At 40.0% G+C, this 18,520-nt stretch overlaps 1 protein-coding gene across 1 annotated transcript in view; it reads left to right on the top strand.

Annotated features, from left to right (window-relative positions):
- The first annotated feature begins 355 nt into the window (after window positions 1-355).
- UNC45B (unc-45 myosin chaperone B) overlaps window positions 356-18,520 on the top strand; it is a 46,203-nt gene continuing 28,038 nt past the window's right edge. Inside the window, exons 1-10 of the mRNA XM_040336897.1 lie at window positions 356-601; window positions 4,685-4,846; window positions 8,864-8,900; window positions 10,084-10,259; window positions 11,248-11,337; window positions 12,282-12,449; window positions 14,103-14,268; window positions 15,337-15,507; window positions 16,240-16,411; window positions 17,415-17,715. Of these exons, the coding sequence (XP_040192831.1) occupies window positions 590-601; window positions 4,685-4,846; window positions 8,864-8,900; window positions 10,084-10,259; window positions 11,248-11,337; window positions 12,282-12,449; window positions 14,103-14,268; window positions 15,337-15,507; window positions 16,240-16,411; window positions 17,415-17,715 (1,455 nt within the window). The 5' untranslated portion in view covers window positions 356-589. The remainder of the gene's footprint in view (window positions 602-4,684; window positions 4,847-8,863; window positions 8,901-10,083; window positions 10,260-11,247; window positions 11,338-12,281; window positions 12,450-14,102; window positions 14,269-15,336; window positions 15,508-16,239; window positions 16,412-17,414; window positions 17,716-18,520) is intronic.

Genomic DNA, 18,520 nt, shown 5'->3' with positions numbered 1-18,520 from the left:
TTGATTTTATTTGCTAGAGAAAGTAATCTTTTTTTGTTTGTGAAATAATAAACCAGATAGGCCATGGGATGATGGACATAGAAACTGCAGCGTAATAACCGAAGAGAAAAGAAAACTTGGAGTGGATGAGCCTGGCCTAGTGACATGGGCACACTTCATTTTCCAGAAGCTACTAGGCACCTCCAGCTCTGACAGCTGCTCTGGATCATCTCCCACTATATCAGCTTCATGCCTCTAGCTGTCCCAGTGGTCAGCTTTCAGTCACCTCCATAAATGGCAGGGCAGGTGGCTTTGATAACACCAACAGGGGGGTCTACAACTACTTAAGTACTCTACAATTCTTTGCATGCACATTTGTGTGCCAACATGTGGAACAAGAAAAAAAGTTGTTTAGCTTAAACTTATGTCTGACAATTCATCATTGAAGATTTTGTCTATCGATTCTTAAAATATTTATTTACAAGAGGACACCCCTGCGTGTGTCTGGTGTCCCAGCATTCCACAGTCCTGGACCATTTCATTCACTTCTATATATATCACAGAGGACACAAGCTGCCTGAGAAGTGCTACGAAAAGTCCAAGATCCCATATGCCAGTCAAGGTATGTTTATATGCTGAGATCACAGTAGAAATTTCTGTAGTCGGGATATACCATTTATGTAATGCAAAAAAATCAACTGCATTATCTATATATTGGAAAAAAACTGGAACTTTAGTGTCTTTATAATGATGTATGTTTATTAATATTTATTGACACCTTTTATTTCTTGTTTTATTTGCCTTGTTGTCTTCTGATAATAATAATAATATTAATATGTGGTTACTGTTTTTAATTTTGCCATATATTTATGTCCTTTGCCTATAGGTAGTCTACCACAATATTTGATTTGGTTGTCAAATTGTTTAGGCAATTTCTATCTCAACACCGTGTAACCACCTCATTTTATGGCATTTTACTTGTATACACACATCAACCATTCCATATAGTACAATTCTACAATAAATATATATGACATATTACAGTATAATGCCCCGTACACACAACCGGAATTTCCGATGGAAAAGTCAGACAGACTTTTTCCATCGGAAATTCCGACCGTGTGTATGCCCCATCGGAAATTCAGAGAATTTCCGTCGGAGTTTAGATAGAACAAAAGATGATCAGGACAGACGCACTCCAATCCAATGTAACTTTAATGTAAAAAAATGGAAACAGGCACTACAAGTCACAGCAACGGAACCTAGGACAGCTGACGCGTTTCACACTAATGTTAGTGTTTACTCATAGAGATAGATAGAGAACACGTTTACTCAGATGGAATTCCGATGTGATTTTGGTCGGACAAAGGTCCGACCGTGTGTACGGGGCTTAAGACTATACTGGCACATTATAATACTCATCATCTATGCTGGATCTTTCTTTCAGGAGGAAAATCCGGAATAAAAAAATGTTTGTTTGTCAAGTAATTAATGTGTGTTTATGGGCATATTGCTTTTAGAAGTGTATGCGAGCAGACGTAATCTTTTGGCTAGAATATTCACTTATCCTAAGCCACTAGAAGGACTTTACGTGTTTACATGTTTATATGCATTTATATGCATTTATGCAAATGCGGGCTTTGGAGCATTTTTTTTTTTATCCCCCAAATGCTGCTGTAAAACGTAAAATTTTAAACGCCACAATGTCCACAAACACATTGGCAAAAACAGAGCTGCATTCAGAGGCACATAAAAAAGGAAAACCACCAGTTGCGTTTTTTCTGCCTGTGTACATGAGGCCTAACACACTGCAGTATAATGAAGCCACCTAATGTATTTGGATCCAAGTGTATTGATATTATTTAAATTCCACTTTAGGATACGTATCTGTCTAACAATCAGTTTGTGTTTTAGTTGTTGGATGCTGGCAAGGTAACAATTACTTAAATGACGAATACAACTTTTTTGGATAACATTTACTTTTTATTGATGTTTTAGAGTACTAGGAGCTGATAAATGCTCATTCAGTGAAGGAAGTGTAAAATGCGCTATTCAAATAAAGATCCCATAGGTTGCCAGGAGATGCTTTACTTAGAATTAATCTTTGCACACTATACTTTTTTTGGAACAAGGATCTAAGGTTGGGTTGCAGGAAAGGAATGAGCTTGATTCCCCCATCAACATTCAGTGTTAATTAGGGAATCCCTCCTGCCATTGTGTTCTCCCAGCGGTGGGGGGAAGAAAGTCGTCCACTCCAGGAGAACACAGTCATTATTGCTAGTAGCGATAACAGCCGCTAGCGATAATCGCATGTAAAATACATCAGGCTGGTTGTATCCAAGTTGATTGATTGATCAGCGTGTGTGCATTCAGCCTGCTCATACATGATTCGAAGCTCAGTCGGTTCCTGCTGAACCTCCCAAGAGTTGAACCTTCTATGGCCAGCCTACCATACATGTTACCATCTGATTGTACAATCTCCTTTAGATCTATCATCAACTATGTAGTGCTAAGGCCTGCCTGATTTGATAGATTGAATGCATTGGTTAGTTTTGTCTTCATATTACTAAATATTATATTACATTACATTACAAAATTTTGGTGCACCTAAAGGAGATTGTGCAATCAGATTGTATAGTGTATGGCCAGCTTAGGTTAAAGGGGTTGTAAAGGTAAAAAAAAAAATCTTAAATAGCTTCCTTTACCTTAGTGCAGTCCTCCTTCACTCACCTCATCCTTCCATTTTGCTTTTAAATGTGCTTATTTCTTCTGAGAAATCCTCACTTCCTGTTCTTCTGTCTGTAACTCCACACAGTAATGTGAGGCTTTCTCCCTGGTGTGGAGTGTCGTGCTTTCCTCCTCCCTTGGACTACAGGAGAGTCAGGATGCCCACTAACACACAGCTCCTTTTTCTATCTGCAATGTAGAGAGTGTCCTGACTCTCCTGTAGTCCAAGGGAGGGGCGAGCACAACACTCCACACCAGGGAGAAAGCCTTGCATTACTGTGTGGAGTTAGACAGACAGAAGAACAGGAAGTGAGGATTTCTCAGATAAAATAAGGACATTTAAAAGCAAAATGGAAGGATGAGGTAAGTTAAGGAGGACTGCACTAAGGTAAAGGAAGCTATTTAGGGGGAAAAAATTGTACCTTTACAACCCCTTTAAGTAACCTATAGCAACCAATCAGAATTAGCTTTGCCCCGGTCTGGTTTTAATTAATTAAATTCTGTTTACTGCACCTTACAGTTAAAGCATGAATACTTTCACCGTTTATTGCAAAAGCCCCAGCAAAGCCATTACTCATTAACTAATTTTCATTCATGAACTATTGATGTGATTTCTAGTGCAGTTATAATGCCAGGAAAGCGTTGCAAATGCTTTATTAAATTGCCCCAATTTCTAATTAAAAAAATACACAAAATCTGATTTTTTTCTGTAATTAGTGAAGAAGTTGTTGTGTGTTGGTCTGTGGACAGGTGACAGGGCCACTTGTCTCACTGGGGACAACTGACTTTCCATATATGGTAAGCCGCCTGTCATCTGAATACACACAGCTGTTTGTCAGACAAATGGGTAGTGTGTGGGACATTTCCCAGACCCTTCTAGTCACAGACTCTGCCTGATACACAATCAATCTGCAGACAGTGTAAGTCTATCTATCATTCTTTTCTGATGACACAAATTGGAGCTGATTTTTTTTTTCAATTGTACTATGGCTTTGTAATCCCTTTTATCTATATAATAATAAACATGTATTTATTGATGCTAGCAGTGGAATATGTAGTAATAGGCTGCTATTGATGATACATAAGTTGTTACATTTTATTTTAGTGTCATTGTACAGCAGTAGGCGCACATTGCTGTTCTGTTGTATAGTCAGCCCCATCTAGTGGCTTATGCTAGGTAATGCTAGATAGATATCGGCCCGGATTCAGAAACAATTTACGTTGGCGTATCTATTGATACGCCGCGTAAATTCTAGCATGCACCGGCGTATCTTCTTTCTGTATTCAGAAAGCAAGATACGCCGAAATTTGGCTAAGATACGACTGACGTAAGTCTCTTACGCCGTCGTATCTTAGTTGCATATTCACGCTGGCCGCTAGGTGGCGCTTAGAATATGCAAATTAGGTAGATACGCCGATTCAGAAACGTACGTCCGCCCGGCGCATTTTTTTACGTCGTTTACGTAAGGCTTTTTCCGGCGTAAAGTTACCCCTGCTATATGAGGCGGATCCAATGTTAAGTGAGGACATCGGGCCAGCGTCGAATTTAGCGTCGTTTACGTAGTTTGCGTAAGTCGTTCGCGAATAGGGCTTTGCGTAAGTTACGTTCACGTCGAAACCAATGAGGCTTTGCAGCGTAATTTGGAGCATGCGCACTGGAATACGTCCACGGACGGCGCATGCACCGTTCGCTAAAAACGTCATTTACGTGGGGTCACACTGAATTAACATAAAACACGCCCACATCTTCCTATTTTTGAATTAGGCAGGCTTACGCCGGCCCTCATACGCTACGCCGCAGTAACTTAGGGCGCAGGTTCTTTCTGAATACAGAACCTGCCTCACTAGGTTACGGCGGCGTAGCGTATCTGAGATACGCTACGCCCGCACAAAGTAACGCCGGGCTTTCTGAATCCGGGCCATCATCTCTAAGGTGTATCTAACAATGTATTTATTTTGTTATTTTGAATTTTTTCAGATGGAAGACCCAATTCAACTTAAAGAAGATGGAAATACGTTTTTCAAGGAAAATGATTATGGCCAAGCTATTGATTGCTACAGCAAAGCCATAAAGCTTGCTAAAGATAAGAATCTGCTGGCCGTCTTGTATCGTAACAGATCAGCCTGTTATCTTAAAAAGGTATGTTATAAGAAAAGTAAACTGCACCTACAGCCATTTACTCGAGTTCTGGATAGAGCGGGGAAGAGTTCGAATTTATTAAATTTTTCTTGTCGCGTGTGCCCCTATTGCATATGCTTTTCAATAATTCCTGTCCTGGTGGTACAGTAGGAAGTGAAGAGAAATTTCCTTAGTATAAATAAAGAGACCAACAAAAACATGACACAGGTTCTAATGCCGCGTACACACGACCGTTTTTCGGGTTGTAAAAAATTACGTTTTTTTTTAAATGTCATTAAAAACGATTGTGTGTGGGCTCCAGAGCATTTTTCACAATGTAAAAAATGGGCATTAAAAATTTCGAACATGCTATAATTTTTCATGTCGTTTTTAACGTTGTCGTTTTTTACGTCGTAAAAAATGATCGTGTGTGGGCTTTAACGACGTGAAAAAAACGTGCATGCTCAGAAGCAAGTTATGAGACGGGAGCGCTCATTCTGGTAAAACTAGCGTTCGTAATGGAGTAAGCACATTCATCACGCTGTAACAGACTGAAAAGCGCGAATCGTCTTTTACTAATACGAAATCAGCAAAAGCAGCCCAAAGGGTGGCGCCATCCGCATGGAACTTCCACTTTATAGTGCCGTAGTACGTGTTGTACATCACCGCGCTTTGCTAGAGCATTTTTTTTTCACGATCGTGTGTAGGCAAGGCCAGTTTAATGATTGAGATGAAAAAAACATTGTTTTTCTAGACCCTTAAAAACTTAATTTTTTACAACCCGAAAAACGGTCGTGTGTACGCGGCATAACTCTATCTACAGAAATGTATCTTTATTATTATTATTATTTATATTTATATTTATAAATAAACGTTCGGACTGGTGCTTTTTATTTTTTAACAGAAATATTTTTTATTGAACAAATCAGCATAACAAAACACATGCCAACAGGCATACTGGAGTTAAAATTTAAACCATGAGACAAGCCCTAACTACACTATAGATTTGGTTAATGTGGATCAATCTAATATTTCAAATGACAGATTTATTTCCTCTTTTAAACAGAAGATTCCATTGTGATTTTAGATAGTTATCCTGCAAAATTTTAGTTGACCTGATCCCAGAAAAAATAAAAAATAAAATTCGAAATGACAATTTCCTATTCTGTTGCCCAATGCAAAATTTCACCATGTATTTGTCCTGTAGACTAACTGAACAGTTTAAGAAGACCAGAGAGGCTGTGGAGGTCATCAACATCCATGGGTTCATATGGATACCTTGCCTGAGCCAGCACCCTGCAGAAGGTTCAAGTTTAGGCCTTCTCTGACATCAGAACAGTCAGATATGCAGAGCCAACTTTCCTGAGTTATCTATGCCAGCCACCTGGTCTTAAACATGAATGCTTGCCTCATGTGTCTCCAGGGCTGCCATCAGAGGTTACAGGCATTACACCTGTAAGGGGCCCCCAGGGGCCCGGTTCTTTGTTTTATTCGTCAACACCAACCCCCGTCCCGCTTATCATCTCGCGGCAGGAGAGAGGAGGGCCCCCCCGGTTCTCTGCTCCAGGGGGGCCCTGCCTAAAGCTGTGTAAGGGGCCCCAAAATTTGTGATGGCTGCCCTGTGTGTCTCTGTGTCATATTCTAGTAAAATTTAATGCAAACATTTTAGCTTTAAGAACATTCAATTTTCTAATTGTTGGTGGGGTCAAACCGACATTCGTTTTCCACCACAGTAACAGGAAAATTCAAAGGTGCAGGATGGAAAAAATTCCTGGACAAACTAATTTCTAACAGTGTATGTGGTTTTTGGGAAAGTCCATTTATTCCAAAACTGAATGATAAAAGCAAACAAAATTTTACTTTTGAAAGTTAATATTACTTTTGAAAGTTAATATTACTTTTAAAATGAAAGTACTTTTGAATGACATTGGTCAAGTCATAAAATGTACTGAGAATATTCCAACAAAAGTCCATATGAATGTTTCTTTAAACATTCACTAGTGTGTGGCCAACTTAACTTTGTGAAGAAGGCTAATTTTAGTCACCTTAGGCTTATCAGTGGGAGAACAATTGTGCCTGAACATGGTTTTGTCCTAATTGCTTCCCTCTGGTATGCCTCTCAAGATCCCCCATCGTCTCCTAATTGCAGGGATAGGGAGATAGTATAGAAGGGAGGGATACAGTGATCAGACCTCAACAGTCCTTCACACTGTAAGCTAATGCCTTGTACACACTGAAAAAGTCAGTGGGAATTGTGTCATCGGATATTCCAACCGTGTTTGTGCCCCATCAGGGTTTTTCCATCAGAAATTCCGACGTACTTAGAAAGAGAACATGTTCTAAATTTTTCAGATGAAACTCCGTTCATCTGTATGGAACTCCGACGGAGAAAAAAACATGCATGTTCAGAATCAAGTCGACGCATGCTTGGAAGCATTGAACTTAATTTTTCTTGGCTCGTCGTAGTGTTGTACGTTAGCGCATTTTGGATGGTCAGAATTTGGTGTGACAGTGTGTATGGAAGACAGCTTGAACGGAATTCCGTCAGAAAAATCCATCTGAGTTTATCCCAGCGGAAATTCCGATCGTGTGTACGGGGCATAAGCTGTTCCCTCTTATAGAATAAACCTTAACGATTATGGGATTTTGTAGGCAATCAAAAGAAAATTATATTATATTTATAAAATTGTATTTCTGGAGTTCAGATTTATTTGGTTTTGCTGTTGCGTGGAATTATATTTCTTGGAGGCCTTGCCTTAAAGTTTAACTCTGACTGCAAGGACAGCCATTGTGTAGCTTGTAGTGGAATGTCATAGCATACAGGTCTAGTGTTCAAAGAAACTGAGCATGGAATACTCCTATCATGTATAATAAAAAGGATAACAGAAAGGGTGGGACTTTAAATGAAGCATGTGTGGGATAAAGGTCTAATTGTTATATAATAGTGGACATATCTATAATACACTGTATATCTTAATTTTTACATAATTCATTTATAAATGACTGACTATATTTTATTATTCAGAAAAATTCATAAATATACATATGAATAGATACCTACTAGGTTAAAGGTTATTAATCTAATCCATAACAGGGAGGGACAAAAGAATATACAAAATTAAAATGTAACAATTTTATTATATAAAAAATAAAAATGTATGTATAAATGTATGGTGCAAGACAGTTCATAAAATCAATGAATATGAGAAAATAACAGTACACAGACAAAAAAGAATTGATGCAATGTGAAGATGCTGTTTTGACACATAGTTGACACACAATATCTGTTGGCTCTACGCATTTCGCGACTTATTGACGCTTATCAGGAGAAAACATGTATTGTGTAATGACATAAATAGAATTTCAGATTGGTCCAATGCATTCACACATTTAGGGGACAATGAACACAGAGTCAGAGTCCCAGCTGGTACTTACAAGGTTTCCATGTACTGCTGGCATGGGAGTCGGTCCACCAACGCCCCCAGGTGCGGGAAGCGCTCCCCCTGGGGGCTGAGACGGGGACTTTCACGTCAGACAGCCCCCACAGGGCGCATCCAGGGTGGACAGGCATCAGGCAGTGATATGTATAGGTATGTGGACTGTAAAATCAGTGGTAAACTCTGGCTGTGGAAAAATGAAATATTATACTATAAGTGCATTCTGATTGAAGTAGAAATGGTTGCTGTGGAAAGGTGAAGTGTGGAACTATGAGTGCATTGAAAAGTCACAATCTTGACACTAGCTACAATACATTATTACTCCTATCATGTGCTTCATCAGCTTGAAAAATAAAACAAGTTTAAGAAGCCTTAATAATCTAATTATAAGTACATTTTTACTATACACAAACCTACCACACCAAAATAAGGATCATTATTTCCAAAAAGTGTGCAATTAAATTTAAAAATCACAGTCATACGACTAAGATAAAAATCCTTATCCTTGCATTTAAACTTTGTACATTTAGCCTAACGTTTTTTGTGCTGAGAGCAAACGTTCAGTAAAATGAGTTCACCTGTATCTTTTTCTTTTATCCAGGAAAATTTTCTTCAGGCAGCCTCAGATGCCGCTAAAGGTAAGACATGTAAAGAAAAACAGCAGAACATTTTGCTTGACTGCCTTGTAAACCAAGGGTGCTCAACCCCTGCTCAACCCCTGGCACAGAGCCCTCTGATGTGACCCATGACCTCAAACCAGAGAAGCGCATTCTCATGCTCTGGGATGTTAGGTCAGCAAGCCCGCATCGTGATCAACAGGTTTGAAGACTTGATATCCCAGAGCATCAGAGTGCGATGAGCCGGCACTGGTAGTGGAGGAAGCAGGCGGCCGCCGAGAGAGCAGGAGCTGGATAAGCTGATCCTTCCTTCGTAGCACCAGCTCCTGTCCCAGGCAGAGTGATACCAAGTGCACTTTGTCTGGGATCTTTCTAGCAGCCTGGAGAGCGATGCCAGCAGAAGCTGGAAGAGCAAAAGAAGGTCAGTGTATTAAACATCAGAACTGTGCTTTTGTAATGGGCAAATTAGCACCTAAAAAAGGGTTAACAACAATCAAGCTGATTTCACGCTGATCTGTGTACCTGTGGCTTTCCTATGGCTTAGCTGCTCTGAGCCATAGACTTCTATTATATCCTGCGGCTTTGGTGTGCTTTCTGAAAGCGCACCAAAAATCCTGAATGCAGGAGCTTTAGTGAGCCTTCAGAAAGTGCACCACACCTGCAAGATGTAATGGAAATAATGGCAAAGCGCAGCTAACACACAGGAAAGCTGTAGATATACTGCGCTGCACCCACGGTGCAAGCAAACTGCAGTGTATCAGTGTAAAAGAAGCCTTATATTTGCGGTTTGTGGGGTGGTAAAACCCCATAGTTGAGGCATGATTTTATACCCCCCCCTAACCACTGGTGTAGCGTCAGGGGTCGCAATGCTATGCTCCAAGGGGCACGGGCAGCCTCCCTGTCACATTCTGTTTTACACTTGGACAGAAGGGGTGACAGAGATGGCATATACAGGAACTGATCCTATCCATCATCCTCCCGCCACCGATGCAATAGACATAGAGTGCTTGTTCACACTAGTGTTATCCACTACTTTTTGTTATTGAGATTAAATAGTAGGTAAACACCCAACGGGTTGAGCATCCCTGCTGTAAACCATAATAATTCAAATCGGGAGATTTATCTAATCAACTGGTTATGACTGGTAGCATTAACAACTAGGTCAGACACTCTGAAATGAGATAATTGTTTTGTTCAATTTCAGCTATCGATATTGATGCATCAGACATAAAAGCCTTGTTCAGACGTTGCCAGGCTCTGGAGAAACTGGGGAAGCTGGACCAAGCATATAAGGATGTCCAGAGATGTGCAACATTAGAGCCAAAGAATAAGACCTTCGTAGAGACTCTGCACCGGCTAGGTACTAATATTCAGGAAAAGGTAAGACCCTGCTTGCTGTAACACCACAGTTTAATAAAATATATGGTATAAACAGTACTTCTTTATACTGGTAAGTATTCTAAAAAGGTTGCACTTGGCCACCGATTGCAAAGATTTCCGAAACTGCTGCACTCAAAAAATCCCTTGAATTCCGAGGCAATATTAGGTATATATCAGGGATGGACTGGCCATTGGGACCACAGGGAGTTTCCCGGTGGGCCGGTGGCTCAGTGGGCCGGCTTCAGTGACAGCGGACTGCTGCCCCCCTCCACTCCTCTGTCTCTCCCTCCCCGCAGCGCTCACCTGGGGGGGGGACAAAGAAGCAGGGGGGACGACAGAGGAGCATGGAGGAAGGGGACAGACAGCTGACTCAACAGCTATGGTCTGGGAGTTTCTCACTTCTGCCTAATCTTGTCCCATAAGGGGGGGGGGCACCGAACTGATTCTTTCCCCCGGATGAAATAATGTCTAGCTTCCCCACTGGTACTGCCTATAAGAGTACCAGTACCAGTGGTTCTACTCTAATAAAGTAGAATGGCTAGTGGCTAGTGAAGAGGGCGAGGGGGCTTAGGTGGGCGGGGAGGGAGTGCGGAAGTTGTCCGACCGCCATGGGAAAGACCTGTCAAAGTGGGCCAGTCTGGATGAAGTCCAGGGCCAAATTTTTGTCCCAGTCCAGCCCTGGCTCTCACTGAGATCTGCAATGTGTAATTTTAGCTCTCCACCTCCTACTTTCTGAAATCTCAGACAGGGTTTATATATTCTGCATTTTGAATGGCTGTAGAGAAGAGAAGGCTGCAGATAAACAAGTACAACTTAAGTAGGAGGATTTGTTTAATCTCTGTGTTTCACCTGAGGCCACTCACTTTACTTGAAATATGTAAGGGTACACAACCACTTTAATACTATACTGTTCACTGAGATTAAATTATCTGGATAAATCGTGTGCTATATCATCACAATCGACCTCTCTCTCTCTTAATTCCCACAGCTTCGCGTTCAGTTCTCCACTGACTCTCGTGTTCAGAACATGTTTGAAATCCTGCTGGACCCAAACAGCGAAAAAGAAAAACGAGAAAAGGTAAAAAATTTTTTTTTGATTTCTGAAAATTCTCTAATATTAACAGCCATTTTTGGAAAACACAGAACAAAAAAAATAACAGAAAATAAAAATAATAATTATAGCAATAAACATTCTATATAGTTCATATACATGCTTTAGACTGGATTCACACCTATGCATTTTTTGTGCTTTTTGCATTTTGCAGATTTGCATAGGTGTGAATCCAGCCTAAAAGTGCGTTTTCAGTTTTGCAGAAACACACTACAGTCCATTTAACATGGTTTCCTATGGGTCACGTTCACATCTCTGCATTTTCTGGAAAGGGCCAGGGACTTTTTTCTGGTTTTTGGTTCCATAGACTTCAATGGATCAAAAACTTGTATTGAAAAAAATGCAATATGCACCTGAAATATGCAAACTGCATAGGTGTGAATGAGGCCTTAAAGGGTCACTAAAGGAAAACATTTTCTTGCCTAAAATTAATGTCTGCAAGGTAGACAGACAGAATAGTGTAATGATTCTGTTAAAAAACTAGTAAATACTTATTAAATTCCTTCATCTATATCACCTCCGGCATTCTAGTTTCTGTTCTCTCATTCGCTTCCTGGTTTGCGGCGCTCGTTCATGTAAGAACTACATTTCCCTGTATGAATTGCGGCACACCCAGTAATTCACACCTCCTTGAAGTCTCTAACACGTAGAGAGCGTCCTGCCACACAGATGTAGTTCCCAGGAGGGGGTGAGCACGTTACTGACCACCGCAGTAAAGCCTCCCTTCATGGTGGTCAGTAAAATCAGACAAGCAGGAAGTGAACAGAACAGACAAGAAATAGAGCAACTTCTGAGCAAAAACGAACAATGAGGAAGTGAAAAGAGGAATGTCTGCAGGTAAAGGATGCTTATTATGAAAACAATTTTTTTTCTTTAAAATCCCTTTAATATTCAAATGCTCTTTTTTGCAGGCTCTCAACAATCTAATTGTTCTGGGCAGGGAGGATGCAGGTGCTGAGAGAATTTTCCAGAACAATGGTGTGAACCTTCTAATGGAATTGGTGGATACCAAAGACCCAGAGCTGATTCTTTCTGCAGTGAGGACCCTTTCTGGCATGTGCACTGGCCACAGGGCAAGAGTAAGTGTATGCAATTTTTTGGACCTTGTCAGTTTCTACTTACATAACTTCTAAGGCCTGCCAAACTTTAGGCCTCGTACAGACGGGCAAACATGTATGATGAAAACGGTCCGCCGGACCGTTTTCAGCGTACATGTCCGCCCGGAGATTTCTGTATGATGGCTGTACACACCATCATACAGAAATCTGTGCGTACACGATACGCGGCGACGAGGCCGCGCCGTCGCCACGAAGATGACGCGGCGACATGCACGGCCCTGGCAGTTTAATGCTTCCACGCATGCGTCAAAGTCATTCGACGCATGCGAGGGATGGCGGCCGCTCAGACATGTACGGTAAGTCTGTACAGACGACCGAACATGTCCGACGGACAGGATTCCAGCGGGCATGTTTCTAAACAAGTTTAGAAACATTTGCCGCTCGAAAAAGGCCCGGCGGGCAAATGTACGCTGGAATCCTGTCCGCTCGGCTGTACAGATGACCGAACATGTCTGCTGAAACTGGTCTGCGGACCAGTTTCAGCAAACATTTTTGGTCGTGTGTACGGGGCCTTAAATTCCTCATTGTCCATGGTACCAGCATAGGACTTCATTAACTAAAGAAGTTTATTAATTCAAAAAAGAAAGAATATCTCCAGCCAAATCCTTTTCGTAAAGTGTTGGGTAAATGGGCAAGGTTAGCATCCACATATTTTTTACTGATCTTTATGGAGAGATTTTCACTTATTTCCCGTCTTGGAAACAATGTGTCAGAAGAGAAAATCACCATAGGGACATAAACAGCGTAACAATCGAAATACAAAGTGGCTAGAGCCTCTTTCAGTATTTTATTGTGTTAGAGATATTTTCTTGCCCTGATGACAACATTTATATTAAGGGAAATCTCCTTATTAAAGTAGAACTATAGGCAAAAAAATTGTTGAGTTGGGGAGTGTTATAACCCCTTGTCAGATTTTTGTGATGTCCAATTGTGAAAATTTCCCTTCACTTTCTGTCCCATAACCAAACACAAAGGGAGAGGAAACCCCTGCAAACTAAGGGAATTCCCTTGGGACTCCAAGGTCAGCAGAACTAGTGTCTCCATTGAAAGATTTCCCCTCTATTACTTTTATGGGGACAACCCATAATCTTCTATTTTCTTTCACTTTCAATCATAATAGTAAACAGGACAAACAGTGAGTGTGAATCTCCCTAATGGGGGCACAGACAGCAATAAAAACTGTCAGGTGTTCTAATCCCTCTCTACTCCTTAAAAAAATTTTTTTTTGACTATAGTTATACTCAAAGACAGTCTTTAAACAGCAATAAAACATGGCAGATGTTCTAACCCTTCCTTACTATAATGAAAAACAAAGTGTGGCCGGATCTGCAATATAAATATAGTATATGGAACAAGTTGCAGGTTAAAGAAAAAATTTTTTTTCTAAAGAAATGTACAAAGGGAGATACTTTTTAAAGGAGAAGAAAGGACTCCCTGTAGCTGCACATCGATGCTTTCCCTAAAATGAGTAAGTGGTAACCTCAGCCTGGACTCCAGCCAGGCCACACCCCCAACGTGTTTCGCTCTGCCCCTCAGAGCTTAGTCATAGGAGCTTAGTCATTTGAAAGTATGTGAATTTTCTAGTTTTTCATTGCATATGTTTTTTTCCTCAAGGCTACAGCTATCCTACATCTTGTGGGTATCAGTAAAATCTTGAGCATTATGGCAGTTGATCATGAAGAAATTGCTATAGCTACAAGCAACCTGATACAGAATATTGTGGACTCTCTGACAGGAGAGGATCGAAAGGACCATGGGAAAGAAGAGGCTTTGGTTTTAGGTAAGAGCTCTGGAAAATTTGGATATAATATGTTGTACGTCCAAGTTGAACCCATATGTTCAATGCAGTTTATGTAATAGGCACGAGAGTTGGGGCTGTACTGATAGAAATATGTGCAGTGCACAAAACACAGCCTCCTAAACTGACCATACATGTTACAATCTGAATAAGCTCTGTACAAATCTTCTTAAGATGTGTATAGAAAAAAAGTGAAGGCCTGCATGAACAATCTTTTTTTTTACTTGAAGTTTATTGAGAAGAATTAAGAAAAATGGGTACTTACACAGCGCAATAAGATTACACAATAGCATAAAGTCGCCAATTATTATACAGTAATCAATGCTGCAGAAATATAAAATCTTTTCAACCTGCACTCAGTTAGGGGCCCTGCATTTAGGGCCAGTGCTACCACTAGGCAAAATAGGCAGCCGCCTAGGGCGCACTGCTGCCTAGGGCGCCCGGCCACTGGTGTTCCTACTCTCTTCAGCAAGCAACTAAGTCTCAGCATCAGCGCATCCATTCGCACATAGTGTCAGAGGCGCAGCGGTGGAGGAGGGCTGTGTCCCGACTCCTGAATGAATGGAAGCAAGCAAACATTCATTGATGGGTGCTGGTGAGGCTGCATTTGTGCATTTGCGCTGGTGAGGCTGCATCTGATGGGCGCTGGTGAGGCTGCATTTGATGGGCACTGGTGAGGCTGCATTTGATGGGCACTGGTGAGGCTGCATTTGATGGGTGCTTTATTAAAAAGGTGGGGTATACATGGGCAGGGCAAAGGGAGTGGAATCAGGGGTGGAGCCAAGGGGAAGCGGCACAACTAGGTTTCGCCTAGGGTGTCAAAAATTCTTGCACCAGCACTGCATGCATTACTGCAAATTGAAAGAACATTTTACAATGAGATTGTGACATATTTGGTCAGCCTTAGATTTTTGTGCTAAGAAGCAACAAAGTAATATTCTCCAACTATTTTGCAGTTTTTGCCATTAATTGTCTATACAAGTTTTGGTTTGTAATCCTAAGATAAGGTATGAATGATTCCTACATCTCCATCTAAATGTTTTGTTACAGACAGCAGGAAGGACCTCCAGATGATCACCACCCACTTGTTGGACATGCTTGTTAGTAAAAAGGTCTCTGGACATGGCAGGGATCAGGCTCTAAATCTGCTAAATAAAAACGTCCCCCGTAAAGACCAGAAGATTAAAGACAACACCAAATCTCTATTCGTAATTGACACAGGTGACATTAACAAATATTTTAAAACTCTCAAAATAACATGTTTTAATAAAATGCATTATACAATTGATGACACAGATATATTTTTGCCCCAAATAGCTTTTTTCATCTTTGTATTTGCCTTTTAGACAGTTGCTATCATCTTGCAACACTTTAATTAAAATAAATTTAAATTTGCCTGTTTTGATTTATATTATTTGTTAAATTCTATACTTCAATTCAGGGTTTAGCAACTTAGATGTAATTCTTATTTTCTTATTAATTATTGTTATTTAAAAAAAAAGAATAGTGAATGAAACACAAAGATGAAAGAAAATGCAATATGGGAGCTAGGAATGAGGCTTTGTGCTTCAAAAGAAACTTTAATGACTTTTGGAAAATGTTATATTTCATATTATTTATGTAAATGTTTGTTTTACAAAAAAAACATGCACCTATGGCAAAGGATTACCATAAAAATGTCCTTTACGGTATGTTTATCTCATATAATAATTTATGTCATAGGTACTTCTGTAGCCTCTATAAAGCCTGTGCGTAGACAATTGTTTGAAAGTCATATATTTATTGTTAAATAACATTCAAAGTATATGCAATCCCCTCTTCTAGCTACTGCTAAGGACATTGCCATAGGAAAACAGCGTAGAAAAATGTAAAGGGGAAAATAAATTCACAAAAACAATGAGGTTGTCAGTGATCAGAGCTGTATATATAAAGCAATAATATTTTTACTGACAGGACTGAAGAAGATATTAAAGACTTTGGGGCAAATCCCAGAATTGCCAAACAGCCTTCCAGTCACGGTGAACACCCGTTTAAATGCTTCCATTCTTGTAAATAAGCTATATGATGACATGCGCTGTGACCCTGAAAGAGACAACTTCCGTGTAATATGTGAGGAGTACATAACGTAAGTAATTTAACAACAATTTACAAATTTGAAAAGTCAGTGATTAATGCTACAATGCTCTACCAGGTTAATATAATTCCCATTAAAGAAAATGATCATTAAAATGTAAAGTTTTATTTTTATTTTTGGGAAAATACTTAGCTGTACTAAAGATATTTATATTCTGCACTATTGCCCCTTAACCAATTGTACATGTACAGACAAGTATAGTTTGGCTTTTTATAAACAGATTTGTAGTAACAGTTTCAGTCTTGGCAAATAGCATACCGTGCTGTATCTAAAATAAATCCAATTAGAGTTATTTGAAAAACATAAAGGTATTGGTCCTTAACATTTTTACAAATACAGCCTCCAATGGATTGCCCAATATGTTCCCATACTCCTCTGCAAAATTGTTGAGATCTTCATCATCACCAATCTTATTAGTTACCAGTATGACTTCAAAAAATGCCAGTAAGATGTTTTACTTTTCACAAGGATAGCTGAGAACAAAACAATTTTTTTTATTATATTATTATAAAATGGCAGATCACAAAAACTCAAGTTTACTACTAGTGAGATTTTTTTCTTTTGTTGTGTACATTTAAGGAATAGAATGAGGGTGCAGTTACAGACCATGTAAATTCTGACCACGCCAACATATTAAATGGCAATACAGGGAAGTGGGAAGACATGCACATTGAGTGATTTGTTTGCTGAGTGATTAGCCCCTCCACGATCACAATCAACAATTAATAATATAATCTAGCAATATTTTAAAAAAAACATAGATCTAGGCCCATATCCCCATCATATGGCTTGCATTCACAGATAGGTATATATTCCTCCATTTAGGAGCCGCATAAGAATAAAAATATGTATGCCATGGGCTACTTGTGATTTGAGTAGTACATGTTGCAAATGTCAATGCATTGACAACAATTTCTTTACACTGTATATCATCTCTCCATTTTACATCTTACTGTTTAGCCTCATGACAAACATTTGTTATTTTTTCTCGCAGTGGTAATTTTGACCCTAAGAATATGGAGAAGAACTTACATGCCATACAAACTGTGTCAGGTATTCTGCAAGGACCATTTGACCTGGGAAACAAATTGCTTGGGCTGCAGGGTGTAATGGAAATGATGGTAGCACTGACAGCATCAGAAAATGAGATAGACCAGCTGGTTGCAGTGGAAGCACTCATTCATGCCTCAACAAAGTTTAGCCGTGCCTCCTTCATCATCACTAATGGAGTGTCTATGTTAAAAGACATTTACAAGAAAACAAAGAATGAAAAGATTAAGATCCGTGCTTTGGTGGTGAGTATGAGCAAACTGAAATCTTTTATGCTTTCAACACCGCTGATTACTGTGTCTACCATGTGACTTCCAAAATTCTGTAGCATATATAAGCGTAGGTGCTTGACAGTGCAAGTTAAGAGTTGCCACAAGCTTAAAGAGTGCATGGGACCAGTGTCATTTAATTTGAGTGCCATGTATCCGTATGAGGAACCCAAGATGATGAGAGTGACTTCTTGCACAATTCCTTTCCGAGCTCCCGTAAAAGCTACAACAGGGCCTGCAAAGACTTGTTACTTCCAAAAATCTGTAACATATAGAAATATAGGTGCTTAACAGTGAGAGTTAAGAGTTTCTGCAACTTAGCTCAAAGAGTGAATGGGACCAGTGCCTTTTACTTTGAGTGCCATGTACCTGTAGGAGGAGCCCAAGATGACGAGGGTGACAATTCATACATGAGCTCCCCTAAAAGTTACAACAGGGCCTGAAAGGATGATAGAAGGGCAGAAGTGCCTAGATGCAGGAACGGGTGAAATCTAAGGACAAGTCAGGCAGAAGCTGGGTCAGAAATTAAAGTCAGGTGCAAGGTTCAAGATCAGAGATCATGGGTCACAGGAACACATTTGAAAAAACATTCAGTAGTGAGCCTATGCAAGTTTAAATATACCTACTATCCATGGTGGACATGCATGCATGGTAATGTGTGTACTCATGCACACAGGTTGCTTAGCTAGCGAGGCTTCTATGCACAGAAACATGTGCATACTTATGAGCATGAATCCAAGCTGGCAGCCTGGCACAATGTTACTGACATTGAACTCTAAAT

This window comes from Rana temporaria, chromosome 2, assembly GCF_905171775.1.
Source record: "Rana temporaria chromosome 2, aRanTem1.1, whole genome shotgun sequence".
NCBI lineage: Eukaryota > Metazoa > Chordata > Amphibia > Anura > Ranidae > Rana > Rana temporaria.
The sequence above is the reverse complement of the archived record's forward strand: the minus strand, read 5'-3'. Positions and strand labels throughout refer to the sequence as shown.